The sequence below is a fragment of the Papio anubis genome, chromosome X (assembly GCF_008728515.1).
Source record: "Papio anubis isolate 15944 chromosome X, Panubis1.0, whole genome shotgun sequence".
NCBI lineage: Eukaryota > Metazoa > Chordata > Mammalia > Primates > Cercopithecidae > Papio > Papio anubis.
The window spans coordinates 126,520,834-126,543,732 of NC_044996.1; the positions used below are offsets into that span (position 1 = coordinate 126,520,834).

Sequence of the window (22,899 nt, forward strand, 5' to 3'; positions counted from 1 at the left end):
CTGAAATAAAAAAAAACCACAGTTTTTTTTTTTCCAAATACCTTTCAGTTTTTTTTTTTTTTTTCAGTTCACTAAATTAATTATTTGTGATTTATCTTTCTACCACAGGATGAGTTAACAGTGAGATGTGTATTTTGGGACTTGGGCAGAAATGGTAAGTTCTAGTCATAACCTTTTCAAACTCTTGAGTGGGTTAATTGGGGAGGGCGTGAAGTCACTGGTGCTGTGGCCTTGCTGATGGGACAGATACTTTTCCCAATGCCAACAGGTGGCAGAGGAGGCTGGTCAGACGATGGCTGCTCCGTCAAAGACAGGAGATTGAATGAAACCATCTGTACCTGTAGCCATCTGACAAGCTTCGGCATTCTACTGGTAATATGCCCGTGCCACGTGGCCTTAAATTCTGGGTCTGAGGGGTAGCTGGGCATCACACTACAATGTCTAATCTGATGGATTAGACAGATCAGCACATATGATATTGTGGCTGATTTATACACCAATGAGATTACTCCTTGCCAGGCGTGGTGGCTCACGCCTGTAATCCCAGCACTTTGGGAGGCTGAGGTGGGTGGATCACTTGAGGTCAGGAGTTTGAGACCAGCCTGGCCAACATGGTGAAACCCCGTCTCTACTAAAAATAATGAAATTAGCTAGGCGTGGTGGTGCGCACCTGTAGTCCCAGCTACTCAGGAGGCTGAGGCAGGATAATCACTTGATCCTGGGAGGTGGAGGTTGCAGTGAGCCGAAATCATGTCATTGTACTCCAGCCTGGGCAACAGAGAGAGATGCTATCTCAAAAAAAAAAAAAAAAAAAAAAGAGAGATTTCTCTTCTAATAAGCAAATGCACCTGAAGGAAAATACTTGAACATGAAAGACAAGTATTTTTTCACATTCTCTTTTTACATTTAAGTTTTTCTCTTTTAAATAATTAAGAGAACTAAGGAATTCAGATTAGGATGGGTAATAAAAATGGTTTAGTTTGCAATGCACTTTAAGATTTTTACAAAACACTTTGACATAAATGCTCTTACGTAATCATCCCAACAGTCCTGCCAGATAGGTAGAATGGGGAGTTGCTATTGTCATTTTATTAAAATCAGAATTAAGACTCACTTGTTAGATAATTGCCCACAGTCATAGAACTAAGAAATGTAAGAGGCAGGAGCTAAATCGCAGTCTTTAGGCTCCTAGTCCAGTTCCTTTCCATTGCACTATAATGCAGTGATCAAGTACGTGGGCTTTGGAGTGTGCCAGACCTGAATTTGAATCCTGGCTTCTCCACTTTCTATCTGTGTGTCCTTGAGCAAGTTACTTAACCTCTCTGCGTCTCAGTTTCCTTATCTTTACCTGACAGTGATAAGTGTGCCTACCTCATAGGTTTGTTGAATAGACTGTGAATGGATCCCTAGAATACTTGATAAATCATAAGTCTTGTATTTATTTTAAAATATTTGATTATTAAAAGCAATTATTTCATTTTCCAGGACCTATCTAGGACATCTGTGCTGCCTGCTCAAACGATGGCTCTGACGTTTATTACATATATTGGTTGTGGGCTTTCATCAATTTTTCTGTCAGTGACTCTTGTAACCTACGTAGCTTTTGAGTGAGTATCCACAACTGGAAATTTGGATTTAGGACTCAGCACTCACCTCCATTGCTAACATTTATTAACTAAGCCCTTTCCTCAGCCTGCTTTACCCTGTACACCCAGCTAGTGGAGCACCTATGTATCAACTTTATGGGACTTTTTGGTTTATATGCTTGTGTCCTCACACTAGTCTGTGGACTCCCTGAAGGCAGGGGTTGTGTCAGAATCATCTTTGTACCCCAGAATGACGCCCAGTACCTGATAGACATAAAGTGTGAAATGAATGAGGGATGCAGGCCTCAAAACCCAGAGACTTACAATCCAAAATAGACCATAGCACCATGTACAGCATAAGAACTATGTTTAGCGGTGGCTCAAGCCTGTAATCCCAGCACTTTGGGAGGCCCGAGGCAGGCTAGGATCACAAGGTCAGGAGATCCCGAGATCATCCTGGCTAACACAGTGAAACCCGTCTCTACTAAAAATACAAAAACTTAGCTGGGGCCCGAGGTGGGCGAGCCTGTAGTCCCAGCCACCAGACTTCAGAGGCAGGAGGGCCGTAAACCCAGGAGGCCCGGGCTTGCAGTGAGCGAGATCGTACTGCAGTCCAGCCTGGGTGACAGGCGAGACTCCGTCTCAAAAAAAAAAAAAAAAAAAGAACTATGTACAGAGGCGACAGAAGCGAGAGACTCCGTCTCAAAAAAATAAAAAATAAATAAATAAATAAATAGAATTATATTTCTAAATTATACTGAGCAAACACAAAGGATTAAATACATTAACTGGTGTGGGGATGGAGAGAAATAAGGGTGGAAAAGCTTTACTGAAAAAAATAGACACTCAGTGAGTGTAGCTCTGCAGCAAGAATGCCATTCTAAAAAACAGCTTTTCCTTTTTGACTTACCAGACAGGTCCCTTTGGTTGCTTTTTGGGGGTAATTTCAACAAATTCTAATGGAAAAGAAGGACATAGGCATTTTTATTGCATCAACAAAATGAAACAATATGTAGGTTCTTGGATTTAGATTTTGGATACTGATCAGAAAATGTAAAAAATTTATTTTCAGTGCCAAAGTTAGGGTCTAGCTGTGACTACAGATCTAGTGAGCCTTTGGAAATATTATTGGTGAGACTAAATAACCATAAGGCCAGCCATTACTCAGAATGATTTCACCGGATCTAATTTTGCATGCATAAACATGAACATGTCATCAATTAGCTGGCTTCTCCTATGCTATTACATTTAGCTATAAACTCTTCTTTCCGTGATCTCATTTTACCTAATAACATACAATAATATGGGAATCTTGGTTAAATTTTGAAGATCTGAATATAGCAGACTCTATGAGAAGCAGCACCAATGCTTCTGAAAGTAGTTCGGGAGAAACAGGGCGAGTGCTCAGTAGAGTCTACTCTAAACTATTTAAAAGTCTGGGCCAACAGTCAGCATGTAAAAGATCTCACAGAAATACAGACACAAATTCTCCTCATGGTTATCACAGACGATTCTGTTCAGATTTTTTCTTTGTTGTTGTTGGTTTTAAGCCCCGCCCCCCCCATACAAACACACACTCAAAGAGAGGAAATTTATGCATATAGACATTTACCAAAGAATAAAAATAAATTGCTTAAAACTCAAAGAGCCTGACAGATATGCTTACATAAGGGTTATTGCTAGGCGTGGTAACTCATGCCTCTGTAATTCCAACACTTCGGGAGGCCAAGGCAGCAAGACTGCTTGAGCCCAGGAGTCTGAGACCAGCCTGGGTAACATGGCGAAACCCTGTCTCTACAAAATACAATACAAAAAATTAGCAGGGTGTGGTAATGAGTACCGGTAGTACCAGCCACTCAGGAGGCTGAGGTGGCAAGATCGCTTGAGCCCGGGAGGCGGAGGTTGCAGTGACCTGAGATCACGCTACTGCACTCCAGCCTGGGTGACAGAGCCAGACCTTATCTTAGACCAAAAAAAAAGATGGGGGGTTGGCAGAGTAGAAGGCTAATTCTGGTTCTCATCTTTTCCTTTTAGAAAGATCCGGAGGGATTATCCTTCCAAAATCCTCATCCAGCTGTGTGCTGCTCTGCTTCTGCTGAACCTGGTCTTCCTCCTGGACTCGTGGATTGCTCTGTATAAGATGCAAGGCGTCTGCATTTCAGTGGCTGTATTTCTTCATTATTTTCTCTTGGTCTCATTCACATGGATGGGCCTAGAAGCATTCCATATGTACCTGGCCCTTGTCAAAGTATTTAATACTTACATCCGAAAATACATCCTTAAATTCTGCATTGTCGGTTGGGGTATGTATAAGCTTGCCTATATGTTGCCTGGACTTCCTCTGCTTTTTCTCCAGTGTTTTGATTTTTGAGCAGGAGGAAATGATGAAGCAGATCACATTCAGCAAGTTTCTAAAACAGCTTTATACTCTTACATGTGCACTGCCCGAAGAGCAACTTTGTCAAGTCTCCTTCTAGGACACCTGTATATTTCCTCTGGATTTGTTATGAATATGAAATTCCTCAAGGCTGAACCATGAATCCTCTTTGTATCTCCAGGAACTAGAATTTGGGGCTGGCACAGAAGGTGCCAGAAAGTGCTCAATATATTGAAAACATTAGCTTGGTGGTAAAGAGCCCAAACTCAGTCCCTGAGCTCCCAGCCAGCCTCATTCTACTTTGTACCTCCCAGATATCAGACATGTATGACAGTATGCTCAGGAGGGCAGAGTGAGAGAACGTACATATAAAACCCATTGTGGCCGGGCGCGGTGCCTCACGCCTATAACCCCAGCACTTTGGGAGGCCGAGACGGGTGGATCACAAGGTCAGGAGATCCAGACCATCCTGGCTAACCCGGTGAAACCCCGTCTCTACTAAAAAATACAAAAAACTAGCCAGGCGAGGTGGCGGGCGCCTGTAGTCCCAGCTACTCGGGAGGCTGAGGCAGGAGAATGGCGTAAACCCGGGAGGCGGAGCTTGCAGTGAGCTGAGATCCAGCCACTGCACTCCAGCCTGGGCGACAGAGTGAGATTCCGTCTCAAAAAAAAAAAAAAAAAAAAAACCCATTGTAACTTCACTGCCACGCGGGCATGACATTTCTGATTGTGCAGCCTATTGGTGGTAGGTCACAAGGCCTTAGACTCCCCAAAGATCTTGAAGATCTCTTCATTCAATTTCCCATCCAATGTAGGAGCCTCTTCAACCCTCAACTCCACCTGACTTATCCTTAACTAAAGATAATCTAACTTCTGCTTGAATACTTCTATTACTGGAGATCTCATTACCTTACAAGGCAGCCAATAACTATTTCATAAAGCTCTACAGTTCTGATTTTCCACTAAGTTCATTCAGCTCCCTGGTGGCACTTACCAGTGGTCTTGATTTTGCTCTCTCAGGCAAAAAACAATAAGTTGATACCTCTTCTGCCAGAAAGTCCTTTAGATAATCTATAAGTAATATATAACAGTATGTATAATCCCCTATTTTTCAACGTATTTGCACACAAGTGACCCCATGCAAAATAAGCCAGTGAGGTGAGCCACATGGTCATTCCAAATGTAGGTGAATAAACTGGCTCCAAGTGATGATGTGATTTCCCTCCAGTTCACAAAGCTAGAAAACAGCAAGCCTGGCTCTCTGTCTCCTTATATGCGGCCTTCTGCCATCACCCCCCACCAGACTCCGTCTATTTTCAGGCTAAATATTCCTACACATCAAGATTCCAAGCACGCCACCGCCCTTGCCACCCTGCCTTGCATCTTATGTCATTATGTCTTTGTGAAGAACAACAGAACAACACCCTTTCCCTGCTTGTCCCAGAAACATAAGTCACCGCTCCAGATACTGGGCACGGATTCTGTCTTCTTCAGAGAAGGCTGAAAGTCAGATTCCTTTGTTAAGTACAAGGTCCTCCACCCCCAATATTTTATTTTTAACAAAGTGTCTCACTTAGAAAATTATCATATGTCAGGGTCACCAGAAGGTTCAAGCGCAAAGGCATTAAATGAACTATTAGATTTGGTATTACCAGGCACTGCAACTGGTCTGTGACAAGGAATTGTTTGTTCTTTACCAGAGCCTTGAGATGGGACGTCTGCTGGTTGGCTGGCGGGTGATGGTGTGCAGTGGTGAATAGGATTCTTTCCCCACCAAAAGCTATTTTAAACTTGGGGGACCCTTCTCATGGTACCTTCTCTGAAGGGAAGTGTCCGTGGGCTTTCGAGAGAGCCAGCATAGTAGCAGTCACCACCCCCTGGATCAGCCAGGACAGAACCCTCCATCCTTCACTGGGTCTCAAAGTCCTCAAATTGAGGACTTTTCGTTTCATAATGAAAGATTTGCCAGGAGTTGCTGACTCTTAAATGTACATTCCAGACATGTATAAGTTAAAGGCACAACACTGGGTGCAGTGGCTCATGCCTGTAATCCCAGCATTTTGGGAGGCCAAGGTGAGCCGATCACCTGAGGTCAGGAGTTTGAGACCAGCCTGGCCAACATAGTGAAACCCCATCTCTACTAAAAATACAAAAATTAGCCAGGTGTGGTGGCACACGCCTATAATCCCAGCTACTTGAGAGGCTGAGGCACAAGAATCACTTGAACCCGGGAGGCAGAGGTTGCAGTGAGCTGAGATCGTGCCATTGCACTCTAGCCTGGGTGACAGAGCAGGAAAAAAAAAAAAAAGTTAAAGGCAACACTGGCAGCTGTAACAGATTAATCTTGAAATCTCAGTAGAAGATCATTTCTCACTCACCTACAGTCTAGTTATCAGGGGCAGAGGAGTCCCTGGTCTTGCAGTTATTCAGAGATCCAAGCTAATGAAGACTCTGCTCAAGGTTGCCCCAAGTTTGCAGGCAAAAAAAAAGTAGAGGATCTCACAGGAGGTTTCTATGGGACAGGCCTGGAAGTGGAGCAAATCATTTGTGCCCATATCCCATGGGCCCAAAGTGAGCCATGTGGCCACACACACCCAGCTGCCTGGGAGGCTGGGAGCATCCAGTCATGTGCCAAAGAGGAAAAGAAACCAGCGTGGTGAATGGCTAGCCAGTCTCTGCTACAAGATGTAAATAGGATGTGATCTCTAGTCTTGTCACCCACTTCAGTTATTAGAACTAGGTGTGACCGGCTGGGCGCGGTGGCTCACGCCTGTAATCCCAGCACTTTAGGAGGCTGAGGCAGGCAGATCACGAGGTCAGGAGTTCGAGACCATCCTGGCTAACATGGTGAAACCCCGTCTCTACGAAAAATACAAAAAAAAAAATTAGCCAGGCATGGTGGCATGCGCCTGTAATCCCAGCTACTAGGGAGGCTGAGGCAGGAGAATTGCTTGAACCCGAGAGGCGGAGGTTACAGTGAGCCGAGATGGCGCCACTGCACTCCAGCCTGGGTGACAGAGTGAGACTCCGTCTCAAAAAAAAAAAAAAAAAAAAAGAATTAGGTGTGACAAATGTTTCCCATCTTCCAGGGGTACCAGCTGTGGTTGTGACCATCATCCTGACTATATCCCCAGATAACTATGGGCTTGGATCCTATGGGAAATTCCCCAATGGTTCACCGGATGACTTGTGAGTACAAAGCCCCCTAAGGGAATGCTAAGTGAACTGGAAAACGGAATGCTCCTAGAAAACGAGGATCTAATCAGCATATTGACTCCTGCTGTCATCCTAATAAAACCCAGCAATATTTCACAGCAGCCTTCACAGTCTTATGTAATGAGAGAAGCTAGCTGGAAATGCCATGCTACTCTTCAAGTGATGAATTAGGAGGAGATATTCTGAAAAGAAAAATGAATTAGGAGGAACTATTTTGAAAATATTTTCATTAGCCTCTGATAAAATGACATTCCAGTTACATTAATAAAGACTCATGGAACAGAGTTGCTAGGATTTACAGGGGCAAAATCCTGAATGTTTAAAAAAAAGGTCTATTTTTAAAATACTTTAAATCACCAAGTGTCCTCAAATAAACTCTTAGATTCTTTTCCCTAGAGCTATAAATGATTGTAGAGAATAGCAGTTTTATCATTTTTTTTCTCTTGTACTGGTAGAAAATGTTTCAGTAAAATGTTAGAGATTCATTGTATCATTTTGAACTCTAGTTCATCACTGTAATATGTTTTCCCCTGTTTTCCCCCCAACCAACTCCAGCTGCTGGATCAACAACAATGCAGTATTCTACATTACGGTGGTGGGATATTTCTGTGTGATATTTTTGCTGAACGTCAGCATGTTCATTGTGGTCCTGGTTCAGCTCTGTCGAATTAAAAAGAAGAAGCAACTGGGAGCCCAGCGAAAAACCAGTATTCAAGACCTCAGGAGTATTGCTGGCCTTACATTTTTACTGGGAATAACTTGGGGCTTTGCCTTCTTTGCCTGGGGACCAGTTAACGTGACCTTCATGTATCTGTTTGCCATCTTTAATACTTTACAAGGTAAGCTTTACAGCATCAAATACAAACTGAATGATCCCAGTTGAATACAAAAATGTAGCTACTAAAAGAGTACAGGCATGCCTCAGAGATGCTGGGGGTTTGGTTCTAGACCACTACAATAAAGCAAATATTGCAATAAAGTGAGTCACACAAATTGTTTGGTTTCCCAGTGCATATAAAAGTTATGTTTACACTAGACTGTAGTCTATTAAGTGTGCAATTGCATGATGTCTAAACAAATGTACATACCTTTAACTTAAAAACATTTTATTGCTAAAAACTGCTGATACAGAGACACAAGGTGAGTACATGCTGTTGGAAAAATGGCCTTGAGAGACTTGCTGGATGCAGGGCTGCCACAACCTTCAATTTGTAAAAAAAAAAAAAAAAAAAAATGCACTATCTGTGAAACCCCAAGAGGTATGCCTATATATGCAAAGTAGCTTATTTAGTGGCTTAAGATATTTTCATTGAAAAACATATTTATCATTGAGAGAGAGTGCTTTGAGATCCTTGGAAGAAAGGTGCTTACTAAATTCAAGAAATGGTGTTTTTTTCTCCTTATTCATCATTATCTCCTTGGAGAGACCACATTGAGGGGAACCTGTCAGGAACTCTTTTTGAAAAAGTCAATTATTCTTCCTTCACTTGGTTTCTTTTTTAAAAAACTGTTGTATTCAAGTAGAACATGCAGACAGTAAGCACACATACCATGACTGTGCCTGTACAGGGAGCCCACCGCTCTTACCTCCTAGGTCAGCGATTTGGAGACAATGAGAAATGGGAAGGCAACAGACAGACCCAAGCGGCAGCAGTCTTACTTGAAGGCTAATCCTAAGAAGTTGCTGCCCTGGGACGCTCAGCGGGAAAGAGAGCAGGCTCTGTGTGTCGCCATCTGCTTCAGGTTTCCCATTGGTTAATGAAGCCAATTCATCTTGGAACCCTGATACTTGTACTCTTTATAAAAGAAAATGACTGATTCTTTTAGAGCAGTATTATGAAAGACGTGTCCGCTGTTAATTTTTAATGGAAGTGCTTTGACATTAAAAGCCTAGCAGGCTATTAGGTTTACATTACAATAACAGTAATTCACTGTCCCTTAGTTTCCTTTTATTCTGAATCCTCTTTGGTGGATGCCTTTTAATTGCCTTCTCATTGGCTTTTGTTCATCTTCCCTGTTGGTTTTGCTTCTCTAGTTCTGTCAGGCAATAGATCATTTTGTTGGTTTTCAGAGAAATCCCAACCTGAGGTTAAATTCAAATGCCAAATTTGGTTGTTGGTTCTTATTTAAATTTGGAGGAAGCCAGCAGAGGTGATTGTTTGGTTATATATGGTTATTAATTTTTACTTATAATATAGCAGTTCCTCAACTGGTATATCCAGGTGTTATACCACATGGTATTGCATACAAAACCAAAAACATAGGCCGGGCGCGGTGGCTCACGCCTGTAATCCCAGCACTTTGGGAGGCCGAGGCGGGCGGATCACAAGGTCAGGAGATCGAGACCACGGTGAAACCCCGTCTCTACTAAAAATACAAAAAATTAGCCGGGCGCGGTTGTGGGCGCCTGTAGTCCCAGCTACTTGGGAGGCTGAGGCAGGAGAATGGCGTGAACCCGGGAGGCGGAGCTTGCAGTGAGCCGAGATCCCGCCACTGCACTCCAGCCTGGGCGACAGAGCGAGACTCCGTCTCAAAAAAAAAAAAAAAAAAACCAAAAACATGAGCAAATTCTTTTAAGGGTCTTAAGAAAAGTTTTATTTCCCAACCATGGCATACTAAAAGTAATAGATACTTTAAAATATATATATATATATATAGACTGGGCGCAGTGGCTTACGCCTGTAATCCCAGCACTTTGGGAGGCCGAGGCGGGCAGATCATCTGAGGTCAGGAGTTCGAGACCAGCCTGGCCAACATGGTGAAACCCCGCCTCTACTAAAAAATACAAAAATTAGCCGGGCGTGGTGGCAGGCGCCTTAATCCCAGCTACTTGGGAGGCAGAGGCAGGAGAATCCTTTGAACCCGGGAGGCTGAGGTTACAGTGAGCTGAGATAAAGCCATTGCACTCAAACCTGGGGGACAAGAGCAAGACTTCTTTCAAAAAAAAAAAATATATATATGTATATATATATGCCCACATCACACTAATCATTGACATGAAAGCAAGGTACCCACCCTCACATGTTTAATGTGGAAATTGAATCTGGCTTTTTCTTCATTTCCCCAGATTATCTTCTCATTAGAATATGAATGGATAAAAGGAATGAATGTATTGCTTCATCTATACAAGGAAACTAACCCTAATGCACAGGGCTTTCGGGGTGGTTGAATATATATATCGGTTCTGATTTTGGTCTCTCTTATACATGCTGTTTCTCTCCTAATGCAACCAATGGTCGACTCCCAGGGTGGCAAATGAATGAAGCTGTGTAATATTCAGACATGGTCTTGATGGTGGGCACATATACCCTACTAGAAGCAAAACTGTTTTGTTTGTTTGTTTTTTGAGATGGAGTCTCGCTCTGTCACCCAGGCTGGAGTGCAGTGTCGCGATCTTGGCTCACCTCAGCACTTTGGGAGGCTGAGATTACAGGCGTGAGCCACCACGCCTGGCCCCTGGTATTTTAAAATGAAGGTTTTAAAGTGAATAGATTGGGGGTTTTTAAGTAGAAGGCAGAGAACCCAGAATTCATCCATTCACTCAGCAAGTATTTGTTGACAAAAGCCTTGGGGAGTGGCAGCGATGTGACTGGCTGGGGAGCCCTGGCCTGCCTTGACTGGGCACCCGAGTGGGTGACAGGTAGAGCCCCAGAGCCCCTTCAGGTCTTCAGCTTGTTCTCCATGCCAGCACCTGGAGCAGGTCAGGAGGAGGCAGGCAGGAAGGTGAGTACATCGCTGAACTGCCTGGGTTTGAGGGGGAGAGAGAGATTCGAGCAAACGACATGGCAGTGGGCTGGAGAGGAGGAGAGCGGGAAGGGAAAGATGTATGGAGAAGATGGCATTTGACAGAGCTTCAAAACAGATTCTAAATAGGGAGGGAGGGAGAGGCAGGAGCCTAGGTCCAAGCTGGGATCCTGGGTGGATGGCTTGTCATTCCAAGATACAGAAGGCCAAGGACAGGATGTGGGAGGAGAGGAGACAGTGAATTTAATTGTGGAAATGCAAAGTTATGATTCCTTTTATCATATAAACAATCTTAATCTTACAAAGATTTTCTAGAGGCATTCCCTGATGCCTTTTGACAGCAAGCTTTCCTAGGACTCCGGACTTTTGATTCAATTTGCACAATTTCATGTTGCCCACAGCTGCCAAAATAATTATTAATATATTTTGTGCAAAGTGAGCTTATGACATTCAGCTATTAGCTTGGAATTCATTGTAGGTTTTTTTTTTCCCCCTCCTTAGGATTTTTCATATTCATCTTTTACTGTGTGGCCAAAGAAAATGTCAGGAAGCAATGGAGGCGGTATCTTTGTTGTGGAAAGTTACGGCTGGCTGAAAATTCTGGTAAAGATTTACCTCACTTTTTCTCTTCCTCTTAAATCTCAAGGAAAAGATTGTATAAATTAAGATCCAAAGCAAATCCAATCTAGAAATCAGTGAATTCCAGCAAATCTGGAATCTGCTCAACAGAAAATATTGATTGTGAACATTAGGGAGAAAAAAAAAAATCTAGTGAATTAAAAAATAATTACTCATATCTGGGAATTTTTTGAGCAATAAAAGTAATGGCCTGGCTGCCTCTTCAATGAAGCAACAGTAAAATTTTTAGATTTGATTTTCTTTTGAGATCATGCTTTTCATTTCCCAAAGTAATTTTTAATATTTACCTTGGAAATTTTTAAAATCTCAACTCAATCCTTTCTCCACAGGTCCTGGTTGTCAGTTGCTTTATTTGTTAGTAAGCCAGACTTTGGGTATAAGCTTTAGCATACATTTGGTTGTAACATACATTTGTTTATTTTGAAGTGATTTTCACACATACCCAGTTGGGTAGTAGAGCAAATAGCTCATTTGTTTTTGTTTTTGTTTTTTTAAGAAAATGAGAAAAATGAAGTACTGTTTGAAAAGTTACATTCCTTTTGCATGAATACCACCTTTGCAGTATCTGGGGGACACGGGAGTCTATTCAGAAAATGGCAGTACATATAGTTCAGTCATTTTCATGGATTGAAGAACAATTAGTCATTACAACACAGACTATTTGTGTTCTTGTTAAGACAGTGTGAAGCTCTGAATCACTACCTAATTCTGTGGATATTTATAGACATAATCAAATTAGCTTGGCCTTTAGTTCTAGGAGAATATAGGTTACTTTTAACCACGCAGTCATTTGAAGGACAAATGTAAATAATCCAAATGGGCCGGGCGCGGTGGCTCAAGCCTGTAATCCCAGCACTTTGGGAGGCCGAGGCGGGTGGATCACGAGGTCAGGAGATCGAGACCATCCTGGCTAACATGGTGAAACCCCGTCTCTACTAAAAATACAAAAAACTAGCCGGGCGTGGTGGCGGGCGCCTGTAGTCCCAGCTACTCGGAGGCTGAGGCAGGAGAATGGCGTGAACCCGGGAGGCGGAGCTTGCAGTGAGCCGAGATCGCGCCACTGCACTCCAGCCTGGGTGACACAGCGCGAGACTCCGTCTCAAAAAAAAAAAAAAAATAATAATAATCCAAATGAAAATACATGTTATCACACCAGCTGGTGGAAGGTGACTTCTCCATAAGATCCTGAAGTGAGGAATCAGTTGCTTAGGACTTGTTACACTGTGATCTGTCTCTTGCGTTTGAGCTTCAACATACTGCCCTGTTTTTCTGTAATGCTTATTCTGCTGTAGACTGGAGTAAAACTGCTACTAATGGTTTAAAGAAGCAGACTGTAAACCAAGGAGTGTCCAGCTCTTCAAATTCCTTACAGTCAAACAGTAACTCCACTAATTCCACCACACTGCTAGTGAATAATGATTGCTCAGTACACGCAAGCAGGAATGGTATGTATGTCTCAATATAGTATTTCTCAAGCTAGTGTTTATTTTTTAAAGTAGTTTTATCCTTTATTGGCATTTTGGCTAAGCAAAGCGAGTAACTATTAATACATATATGACTAGTGGATCAAAATGTGGTTCCCTTACAGAAGAGAAAATTAATCCAAATTGATTTATTATAGAGCAAATATTGGAACAACGATCTTTTTTTAAGATCTGGTTTTTCATAGTGGGAATTGATGATTACCTAAAAATTTTAACATTTTAAATCCTCATTTAACTGTTGTCCAGAGACTTCAGTATTGTGCTATTTCTGTGAGAGCAGCACCTAAAATAGCTGATAAGACGATAACAATTTTTATTACATCTATCATAATATACATTTTTTTTGTTTTTTTGAGATGCAGTCTCACTCTTGTCGCCCAGGCTGGAGTGCAATGGTACAATCTCAGCTCACTGCAACCTCCATCTCCTGGGTTCCCGCAATTCTGCCTCAGCCTCCCAAGTAGCTGGAATTACAGGTGACCTACAGGCAACCGCCACCATGCCCAGCTCATTTTTTGTATTTTTAGTAGAGACAGGGTTTCACCATGTTGGCCAGGCTAGTCTCGAACTCCTGACCTCAAGTGATTTGCCCACCTCGGCCTCCCAAAGTGCTGGGATTACAGGCGTGAGCCACCGCGCCCAGCCGACACTTTTACACCTTCCTATTGTTTGCTTTTCATGTTTGTTAATTCTTTCCCACAATGTGGCTGTCTTGTGACAGCACCCAAATCCCCATGAATATGTCAAATACTGGAAGATGACTTGTGACCAGTATTGGTGACCATATATGTGACCAATATCTGAACAGATTACTGCTGCCATGCCTCCTTTACTCATTAATTCTGACATTTCTAGCTAAAACTTCTGTTACATTTTCTTTCTTTCATAAGACCAGGCTGTTCATTACTCATAAAAGCTTACCTTATCTATTTTTACCTTCTCTTGCTTCTTAATATATCTTTTGCATTCTTATAAAAGCGTAAGCTCTGCTGGTATAGCTTCTCCTTCCATGGAGAATTTGCCTGTATTCATTGTTTTAGGATGTTAGTTCTTTTCATTCACTAATTCAAATAAATTTGTGAGAAGGTTCATACATCTACCAAACAGTTTTCCAATTTCCTAAAGATGGGTGGTCCTGCTGGTTTGTCTAGACTTTTTTTTCTTTCTTTTTCTTTTTTTTTAAGACAAGGTCTCCTATTGCCCAGGCTGGAGTGCAGTGGTGCGATCACAGCTCACTGCAGCCTCGACCTCCCAGGCTCAAGTGATCCTCCCATCTCAGCCACCGGAGTAGCTGGGACTATAGGAGCATGCCACCATGCCTGGCTAATTTTTTTTTTTTTTAAGATGCCGTCTTGCTGTGTTGTCCAGGTTGGTATCAAACTCCTGGGCTCAAGTGATCCTCCCACCTCAGCCTCCCAAAGTGCTGGAATTACAGATGGGAGTCACTATGCCTGGCCTGTCTAGGCTTTTAAAATACCATAGGATGCCTCAAAATCAAGCTTTCTCAACTTCAAGCACAACTGACATTTGGGGGCTGGATAATTCTTTTTTGTGGAATTGCAGGACATTTAGCAGGATCCCTGGACTCTATCAACTAGAGCCAGTAGCACCCTGCCCCCAGTTATGACAACCCAAAATGTCCCCAGACACTGCCAACTGTCCCAGGGGAGCGGGGGGAAAAGGGAGCAAGATTGCCCCCAGTTGAGAATCACTGTTGTAAAAGATGAGAAATAACTGCTGTATAGCCTTAGCTCTTTACTGTCGATACCAGAAAGCAAGCTCTGGGCTCTACACCAAATAGCTCTATCAGGAATGATTCAATGTAGGTAAACAGAGGCGAGGCAGTGGGGAGCACAGCTGGTTAGTACGTTAGTGTGAGAAAGCAAATTGAAAGGAGAGACATCAAAGGAGCGAGCTGGGTCATCAAGAACCATTAGAATCACAACTGTGTTTGGGGCTCTGAATCCATAAACCAGATTTTTCCATACTCTCGAAAGAGCTCCGAGATGAAGCCTCACCTGCCTAGCTCTATCAATATATTGCCATCCTTTGGGAAATCAGATTTGATGGAAACAGCACATTCTACCACAGTTGTTTAACACAGCTGATTTGACACAGCTACTTTCGATGCTTGACGGTGAGGGTGGGGGTACTTTTTAAGGCTGCCAAAATGACTCAGTGTTTAATATCACATAATGTGCATGTCAGATAAACATCCCTGACTCCTCAGTCCTCGCCCCAGCATCTGGGATAGATGAGGAATGGAATTGGCAATTTCAAAAAAGAAAGCTAGGGCTGGGCACAGTGGCTCACGCCTGTAATCCCAGCACTTTGGGAGGCCTAGGTAGGAGGATCACCTGAGGTCAGGAGTTCAAGACCAGCCTGGCCAACATGGAAAAACTCCGTCTCTAATAAAAAATATGAAAAGCAACCAGACGTGGGTAGTCCTGAGTAGCCCCAGCTACTCAGGAGGCTGAGGCAGGAGAATCGTTTGAACCCAGGAGGCAGAGGTTGCAATGAGCCAAGATCACACCACTGCACTCCAGCATGGGCCACCAAACGAGACTCCGTCTCAAAAAAAAAAAAGAAAGAAAGCTAGAAGTTTAATGGTTTGTTTATTATGCCAGGCCAAATTGTTCTTGCACCAAAATGTCCTCAAGCTGAAATGCCTAAATCCAAACAGCTGCCTCAGACAGTCACATGCCCTATTTGATCTGTGTCACAGATGGAGCTGTGTTAACCATATTCATCACCTAGTTTGCATGAATATTACATAGTTCAGTTCTGAGCTGCCTTAGAGGGTGGGGTACCAGCAGCCATCTCATTTGGTACCCAGGACCACAAGGATCACAGTTTGGAAGCAACATCACACGTCAGCTCCATTACTTCTGAGCTGTGTAACCTTGGGGAGAGCACTTAATTTCTGAAACCTTCATTCCTCATCTGCAAAATGGGGATAATAGTCGTACCCACCCTGCAGGGCTCTAAATGAAATAATAAAGTATCCAGTACTGTTATGATCATTGTTATCATAATCATGTCATGAACTAACAAATGGCCTTATTATTCAGCTTTCTAAATAGTCTCCCAATGGTCTAATGATCAGAAGGATGGTGCCAAGTAACTAGAGGAGGCCAGCACCTGGGCTCTCCTACAACTGAGGGCCTGCTTGGGGTGGGGAAGGCCCACATCCAAACCAAGTTACCCTTGAGTGCCCAGCTGCTCCCTGGCCTGGACTCTGAAGTTGGAATTGGTAGTTTCCTCTTGGGAATTGGTCCTATCCTGATTTAGTCAGAGGAGCTGGTTTAGTCTACAAGAGAGATGATTTCTTCTTGCCATGACTGTTGTAGCTGGTTGCTCTGGTTTCTCTGGTACAGTTTCATTTTATAGGAACCTAGGGAACCAAGAACTTCCTAAGGGTACATATGGGGATCTCTGTTAACATTAACCTTTTGGGAGACCAAAGTATTACCTTAGCTTATATTATACATATGCTGCTACTTGAAGTCAAAATATATCCAACCAGAGTTAGGAAGTGGGCCTTTTATTAATATATTACCTTGCTTCAGATTTTGACTGTTTCATTAAAAACCAAACAAAAAAAACTGCCATAGACAACTGGTTTCTGAAGCAATCTCCAATTTGGTATGCTTACTTTGAGTGGCCTTAGGGAAGGAATGAAAAATAAATAAAATATGAACATATATAACAAATGTTTTTAAAAACATATTTTACAAATACAGCTTTAAGAATAAAGAGATACCTAAGTTTGTTTGCTTTTTAATGTTTTCTGTGGATACTTCATGCCACCCGCTTTGTGTTTCCTTATACAGGAAATGCTTCTACAGAGAGGAATGGGGTTTCTTTTAGTGTTCAGAATGGAGACGTGTGCCTTCACGATTTCACTGGAAAACAGCACGTGTTTAATGAGAAGGAAGATTCCTGCAATGGGAAAGGTCGTATGGCTCTCAGAAGGACTTCAAAGCGGGGAAGCTTACACTTTATTGAACAAATGTGATTTCTTGTAAAATCAAAGCATGATGCTTGACAGTGTGAAATGTCCAATTTTACCTTTTACACAATGTGAGATGTATGAAAATCAACTCATTTTATTCTTGGCAACATCTGGAGAAGCATAAGCTAATTAAGGGCAATGATTATTATTACAAGAAGAAACCAAGACATTACACCATGGTTTTTAGACATTTCTGATTTGGTTTCTTATCTTTCATTTTATAAGAAGGCTGGTTTTAAACAATACATTAAGAATGACTCCTATAAAGAAAACAAAAAAAGGTAGTGAACTTTCAGCTACCTTTTAAAGAGGCTAAATTATCTCTGATAACATCATACAAAGCAACTGTTGACTGCAGCCTGTTGGTGAGTTTAGTTGTGCATGCCTTTGTTGTATATAAGCTAAATTCTAGTGACCCATGTGTCAAAAATCTTACTTCTACATTTTTTTTCTATTTATTTTCTACTGTGTAAATGTATTCCTTTGTAGAATCATGGTTGTTTTGTCTCATGTGATAGTTCAGAAAATCCTTGGAGATGGTATGGGATGTGAAATACAGAAACCTCAGTGAAATCAAGAAATAATGATCCCAGCCAGACTGGGAAAATGTAAGCAGACAGTGCCACAGTTAGCGCATACAGTGCCTTTGAGCAAGTTAGAAAAAGATGCCCCCACTGGGCAGACACAGCCCTATGGGCTCATGGTTTGGCAAACAGAGTGGAGACCATGTTTTAGCCCCACTCACCCTCTTGGGTGTACGACCTGTACAGCCAAACACAGCATCCAATACGAATACCCATCCCCTGACCGCATCCCCAGTGGTCAGATTATAGAATCTGCACCAAGATATTTAGCTTTATACCTTGGCCACAGAGAGGGATGAACTGTGATCCAGACCATGTGTCAGGAAAATTGTGAACACAGATGAGGTACATACACTGCTGCTTCTCAAATCCCCAGAGCCTTTCAGAACAGGAGAGTAGACTAGGATTCCTTCTCTTAAAAAGGTATATATATATATATATGGAAAACAAAATCATATTGCTGTTCTTTAAAAGGCAACTGCATGGTACATTGTTGATTGTTATGACTGGTACACTCTGACCCAGCCAGAGCTGTAATTGTTTTTTAAATGTGTCTTGAAGAATGCATAGTGACAAGGGGAGCAGCTATTGGGAACAGGGAACTGTCCTGCACTGCTATTGTTGCTACATGTATCGAGCCTTGATTGCTCCTAGTTATATACAGGGTCTGTCTTGCTTCCCACCTACATCTGCTTGAGCAATGCCTCAAGTACGTCCTTATTAGGAACATTTCAAAACCCTTTTAGTTAAGTCTTTCACTAAGGTTCTTTTGCATATATTTCAAGTGAATGTTGGATCTCAGACTAACCATAGTAATAATACACATTTCTGTGAGTGCTGACTTGTCTTTGCAATATTTCTTCTCTGATTTATTTAATTGTCTTGTATTTATATGTTAAAATCAAAAATGTTAAAATCAATGAAATAAATTTGCAGTTAAGATCTTTAAGTTTGGTAATTTTCACAAAGAAAAAACATCTGCAGTCTCTTTCCCTGGCGGCCTGGCACGGAAGTGGTAGGACATGCTGATTAAGACAAACACAATTGGCTGGGCATGGTGGCTCACGCCTGTAATCCCAGCACTTTTAGGAGGCTGAGGCAGGTGGACTGCTTGAGCGCAGGAGTTTGAGACCAGCCTGGGCAGCACAGGGAGACCCCTGTCTCTACGAAAAATTAAAAATTCGTTAGGCACAGTGTTGTGTGCCTGTACTCCTAGCTACTCAGGAGACTGAGGATGGAGGATTGCTTGAGCCTGGAAGTTTGGGGCTGCAGTGAACCACGATTGTGCCATTGCACTCCAGCTTAGGCGGCAGAGCGAGACACCATCTCTTAAGAAAACACACATAATAGTAACATCTTTTGGAAAACAGCAGGTACCCTGTGACTGTTAAATTAGAGCAAGGGTTGTTCTGTCTCATGAGATCAGTTTCTGAGGTCTCCTTTCCATTTTCCCATTACTCTTTCAAGATTATCTCTTCAACACATTGACTTTGGCCTGTAGGCAATGTACAAGACCCAATTCAGATCTCATCCAAGTATCTGCTTCTTCAGTGTCAAACAGGACTACTGAAAAGTGAGAACAGGATTTGGGATTTCTGCATTGCTGGTTAGCATGTGGGATCCCCAAATATGGGAAGCTGACCTCACCCTTGCCAGGGTCTCTGAGCAATCTCTTCTTCCAAGGTCCTCAGCTCCCACAAAGATGCCGAGTACTAAATTCATAAGGAAGATGTGAGATCTTCTAGATTGAGGGAGGGGTGAGACCTCAGAAATCAATCCCCCAAAACAGATTATATAACCAAAATATACATAAAAGGATGCACAATGTCCAGTATCCTTTAGGCCCCACCCCCTTATTTTTCCTATTGTGTCTCTGCTGTGGTCCTTAAGCTGAATTCTCTCATCTATTTTTCTTACTTTACACAGACATACGGCAGGACAGAGAGTGTTTCTGAGAAGCATCCTCCTTTGGGTTTAAGATTGATCCCACGATCTGAGACACTATTATAAGGAAACAGAGGTGGTGCCAATATTAGGAGGCAAGGAGTGTCAGGGCAGAAGCCAGTATTTAAAGAAGTATTTCCTCAAAATATTGGAGTAGTTTTGGTTTTTTTGTTTGTTTGTTTTCCTCAAAACACACTGCAGTCATTAACCCCACAAAGGAAGTCTGCTGACTTCAGTGAGCAGCATCATGATCGTTCTTACAGAAAATGGTGAAGCAAGTCAGGCAAGCACCTGTAGTCCCAGCTACTTGGGAGGCCGAGGCAGGAGGATCGCTTGAGCCAGGGAGTTTGAGTCCATCCTGGACAACATAGAAAGACCTCGTGTCTTTAAAACAAACAAACAAAAGGCGGTGAAACAGCTTAACTTGGGATACTGGGTGTGTCTAACGAGGCCAGCTAGGAGTCAGTCAGTTTGTTGAAGGCCATTTAGATGAAGATCTAATTTACTGCATAACCAATTCACAGAGTGGACTTGTTTGGTGTCATTTTGTCTCCATAAGAGCATTTTAAGGACTATTTAGTTTGTCTTTGTCTCTGCTCCTTGCTGTTCTAGTTGGAGTCCAAAGGACAGGAAAAAGGAAAGACTGGGTGGGCATAAGAAGAACATAATCTTCAATTTGAAGAATTCTTATCAGTATATACTTTTTTTTTTTTTGAGACAGAGTCTTGGTTTGTCACCCAGGCTGGAGTGCAATGGTACAATCTTGGCTCACTGCACCCTCCACTTCCTGGGTTCAAGCGATTCTCCTGCCTCAGCCTCTCGAGTGGCTGGAATTACAGGTGCCTGCCACCATGCCCGGCTAATTTTTGTATTTTTTGTAGAGAGAGGGTTTCACCATATTGGCCAGGCTGGTCTTGAACTCCTGGCCTCAAGTGATCCACCAGCCTCAGCCTCCAAAAGTGCTGGGATTACAGGTGTGAGCCTCCGCGCCTGGCCAGTATATACTTTTTTCTTTTCATGTTAATCTCCAGGTACAGCATCAAGAAGTCAGAGCAGGCAAAAATGGAATATATGTTCTTTTAGAATATATTCTTTTAAATATATTCCTCACTGTAAAGAAATCTTATGTTCCCTGGTGTTTCCTCTCTTTATCTCTCAGTCTCAAACGAGCTACAGGAAGCTGGAGCAGAGACAAATTCCACATTCTTTAAAATGTAATGAAAAAATGATTTCCAGTCAACTAAATTATCATATAAATAACTAAATTTGGTAAATTGGTCATTTTCAACAAACTCATTCAGATTTGACCCTTTGGGTCAAAGATGGAGTGATTTTCTTTAGAGCCAAAGACCTGAAACCTACAAGAGAAATATTTATTGGTTTCCACCTTGGATGTTAACACGGGGCTCTCTAGAAACTACCTGGGCTGAAGCCTCTGTGGCAGGATGATGGCAGATCCTCTGGTTAGGGTCAGAAAAATCATACATGGTGCTACCCCAGGGTCCAGTTCTGGGTTTTCATCTTCATGGAGATCACGAATCAGCTTCAGAAACAATAACATTCCCTATCATTATACTATATCTGATTCTTGACAAATATTTGAGAAATGACTTGCAGACAAATTTCTATTGGGTGATAACCAGAGAATGGCTTCATGGATATGGGGACCAAGATACGGAGGTTTTGTACCTCAAGGATATGAGGATACTAAAATATGAGACTGATTTATTATATAGCACAGCTTACTGGTCCAAAATGAATCACTAAAATTTGCTTCGAAATTTAAAAGCTAAAACGGAGTAGCCTTCCTTCTTTGTTTTATCCCAGAATTTTGAGCTTATTGAAGAACATAGCTTAGATGTTGCTATGCAATCATATAGACCAAAGCCTAAGCATGTAGACTGCCTATACACCAAAAGGGGTGCATGTGTATATAGCAGAATTAGCAAAGAATGAAGTCAAGAAACTGAAAATATTTCTATACTAGGTGGAAATGCCAGATAAGGAGCAAAGATCAGTTATTTCCCGTATGGCTGCAAAATCAACTCCTAAAGAAGGACCCAATGGAAACAAAAGCCACAATGAAAAGAAGCAATGATCCCAGCTTTTAGATACAGATAAATACATGAAAATTCTAGCAAGAGTACATACTCAGATTCCAAAACATTTAGTGATGATAACAATGTCTAGTTTTATTCACCCCTAGACCACAGCAAATTCTTCATGGAGGCACATCACATGGATCGCTGCATAATTCAAGAGCCAATATTAAGAAAACAAAGTATTATATGAAGTAATATGTGAGCTGATGAGGGGTTTGGCGCTTTAGTTGAGTGACAGAGTAAAGCCATAGATTTATGTTCTGGAATATCTAACATAAACTTGGTCAAGGACCAAACATAAGGGAATGCAGCTAAGCAGGACTAATTTCATTTACTCATGCGAGCAACATTAATTGAGCTCCAACTATACACTCAACACTGTACCAGGCATGGTAGGAGATACCAAAAGACTGTTTCAATGAATAACGTACATTCCAATTAGGAAAATATGCCTCATCCACACGTGAAAACACAAATAACAACAGGAGGCAATACATTGTGGCCAAGTGACAACGAAATTAGTTATGATTTATTAAGTATTTTTCTACTAGCCAGGCTTGTGCTAAATGCTTTATATTCATCCTCTTGATCTTAAGTCATCCTGTGAGGTAGGTGCTATGATTATCCCCATTTTACAGATGAGAACACTGAAGTTCAAACATGTAAAACGGGATGCAAAAGGTCATACCACTTGTAAATGGCAGAACTGACATTTGAACTCATATTGAACTGACTCTAAGTCTTAAGCTCTTACTAAACAAATGGCTATAGAAATTCAGAAAATGGGGAAGGCTAATAGACGAGCTGAGCTGGCCGTTAAGGGAAAGATAGGCTTCAGTTAGTCAAGGAGGAGGAGGAAGAGCCGAAGGGGTCAAGCATAGAGTAAATGCATGGAGACTGGCAAAGAGCTTGCGGAAACAATGATTACATTAGTCTAGCTGTCCAGTGAATTCCTATGTGGGCCAGATATTGGTGGACAATGAATACCAGGTCGAAGATTGTGAACTGTGGGTTATCAGCAGCCACGAAACATTATAACGAATGCCAAGTTTCAAGCTGTAGACCTGTGGGAGATGAACTGCGAACCTGCCCGGGGAAGCGGCGCCCAGGTGGCTAGGGGCGGGGTCACAGGCGCCAGAGGTGTCACTGGGGCACCTCTCCGGGCCTTCCCCCTTTTTCTTCCGGGCTGGGTCCCGCTACTCCAGTTC

The 22,899-nt window shown here is 42.3% G+C and overlaps 1 protein-coding gene across 8 annotated transcripts in view; it reads left to right on the forward strand.

The window, feature by feature from the left end:
- Positions 1-18,594, forward strand: part of ADGRG2 (adhesion G protein-coupled receptor G2) — a 135,429-nt gene extending 116,835 nt beyond the window's left edge. For 5 of the 8 annotated variants that reach the window (XM_009197284.2, XM_021933022.2, XM_021933023.2 and 2 more), the window contains 9 exons: positions 109-154; positions 269-372; positions 1,486-1,607; positions 3,621-3,889; positions 7,053-7,152; positions 7,735-8,018; positions 11,425-11,526; positions 12,855-13,007; positions 16,880-18,594. In XM_009197284.2, coding sequence (XP_009195548.2) covers positions 109-154; positions 269-372; positions 1,486-1,607; positions 3,621-3,889; positions 7,053-7,152; positions 7,735-8,018; positions 11,425-11,526; positions 12,855-13,007; positions 16,880-17,064 — 1,365 coding nt within the window. In that variant the 3' untranslated portion in view covers positions 17,065-18,594. The remainder of the gene's footprint in view (positions 1-108; positions 155-268; positions 373-1,485; positions 1,608-3,620; positions 3,890-7,052; positions 7,153-7,734; positions 8,019-11,424; positions 11,527-12,854; positions 13,008-16,879) is intronic. The other 3 variants (XM_021933027.2, XM_021933028.2, XM_021933024.2) reach the window with 2 other exon arrangements.
- The last annotated feature ends 4,305 nt before the right edge of the window (positions 18,595-22,899 follow it).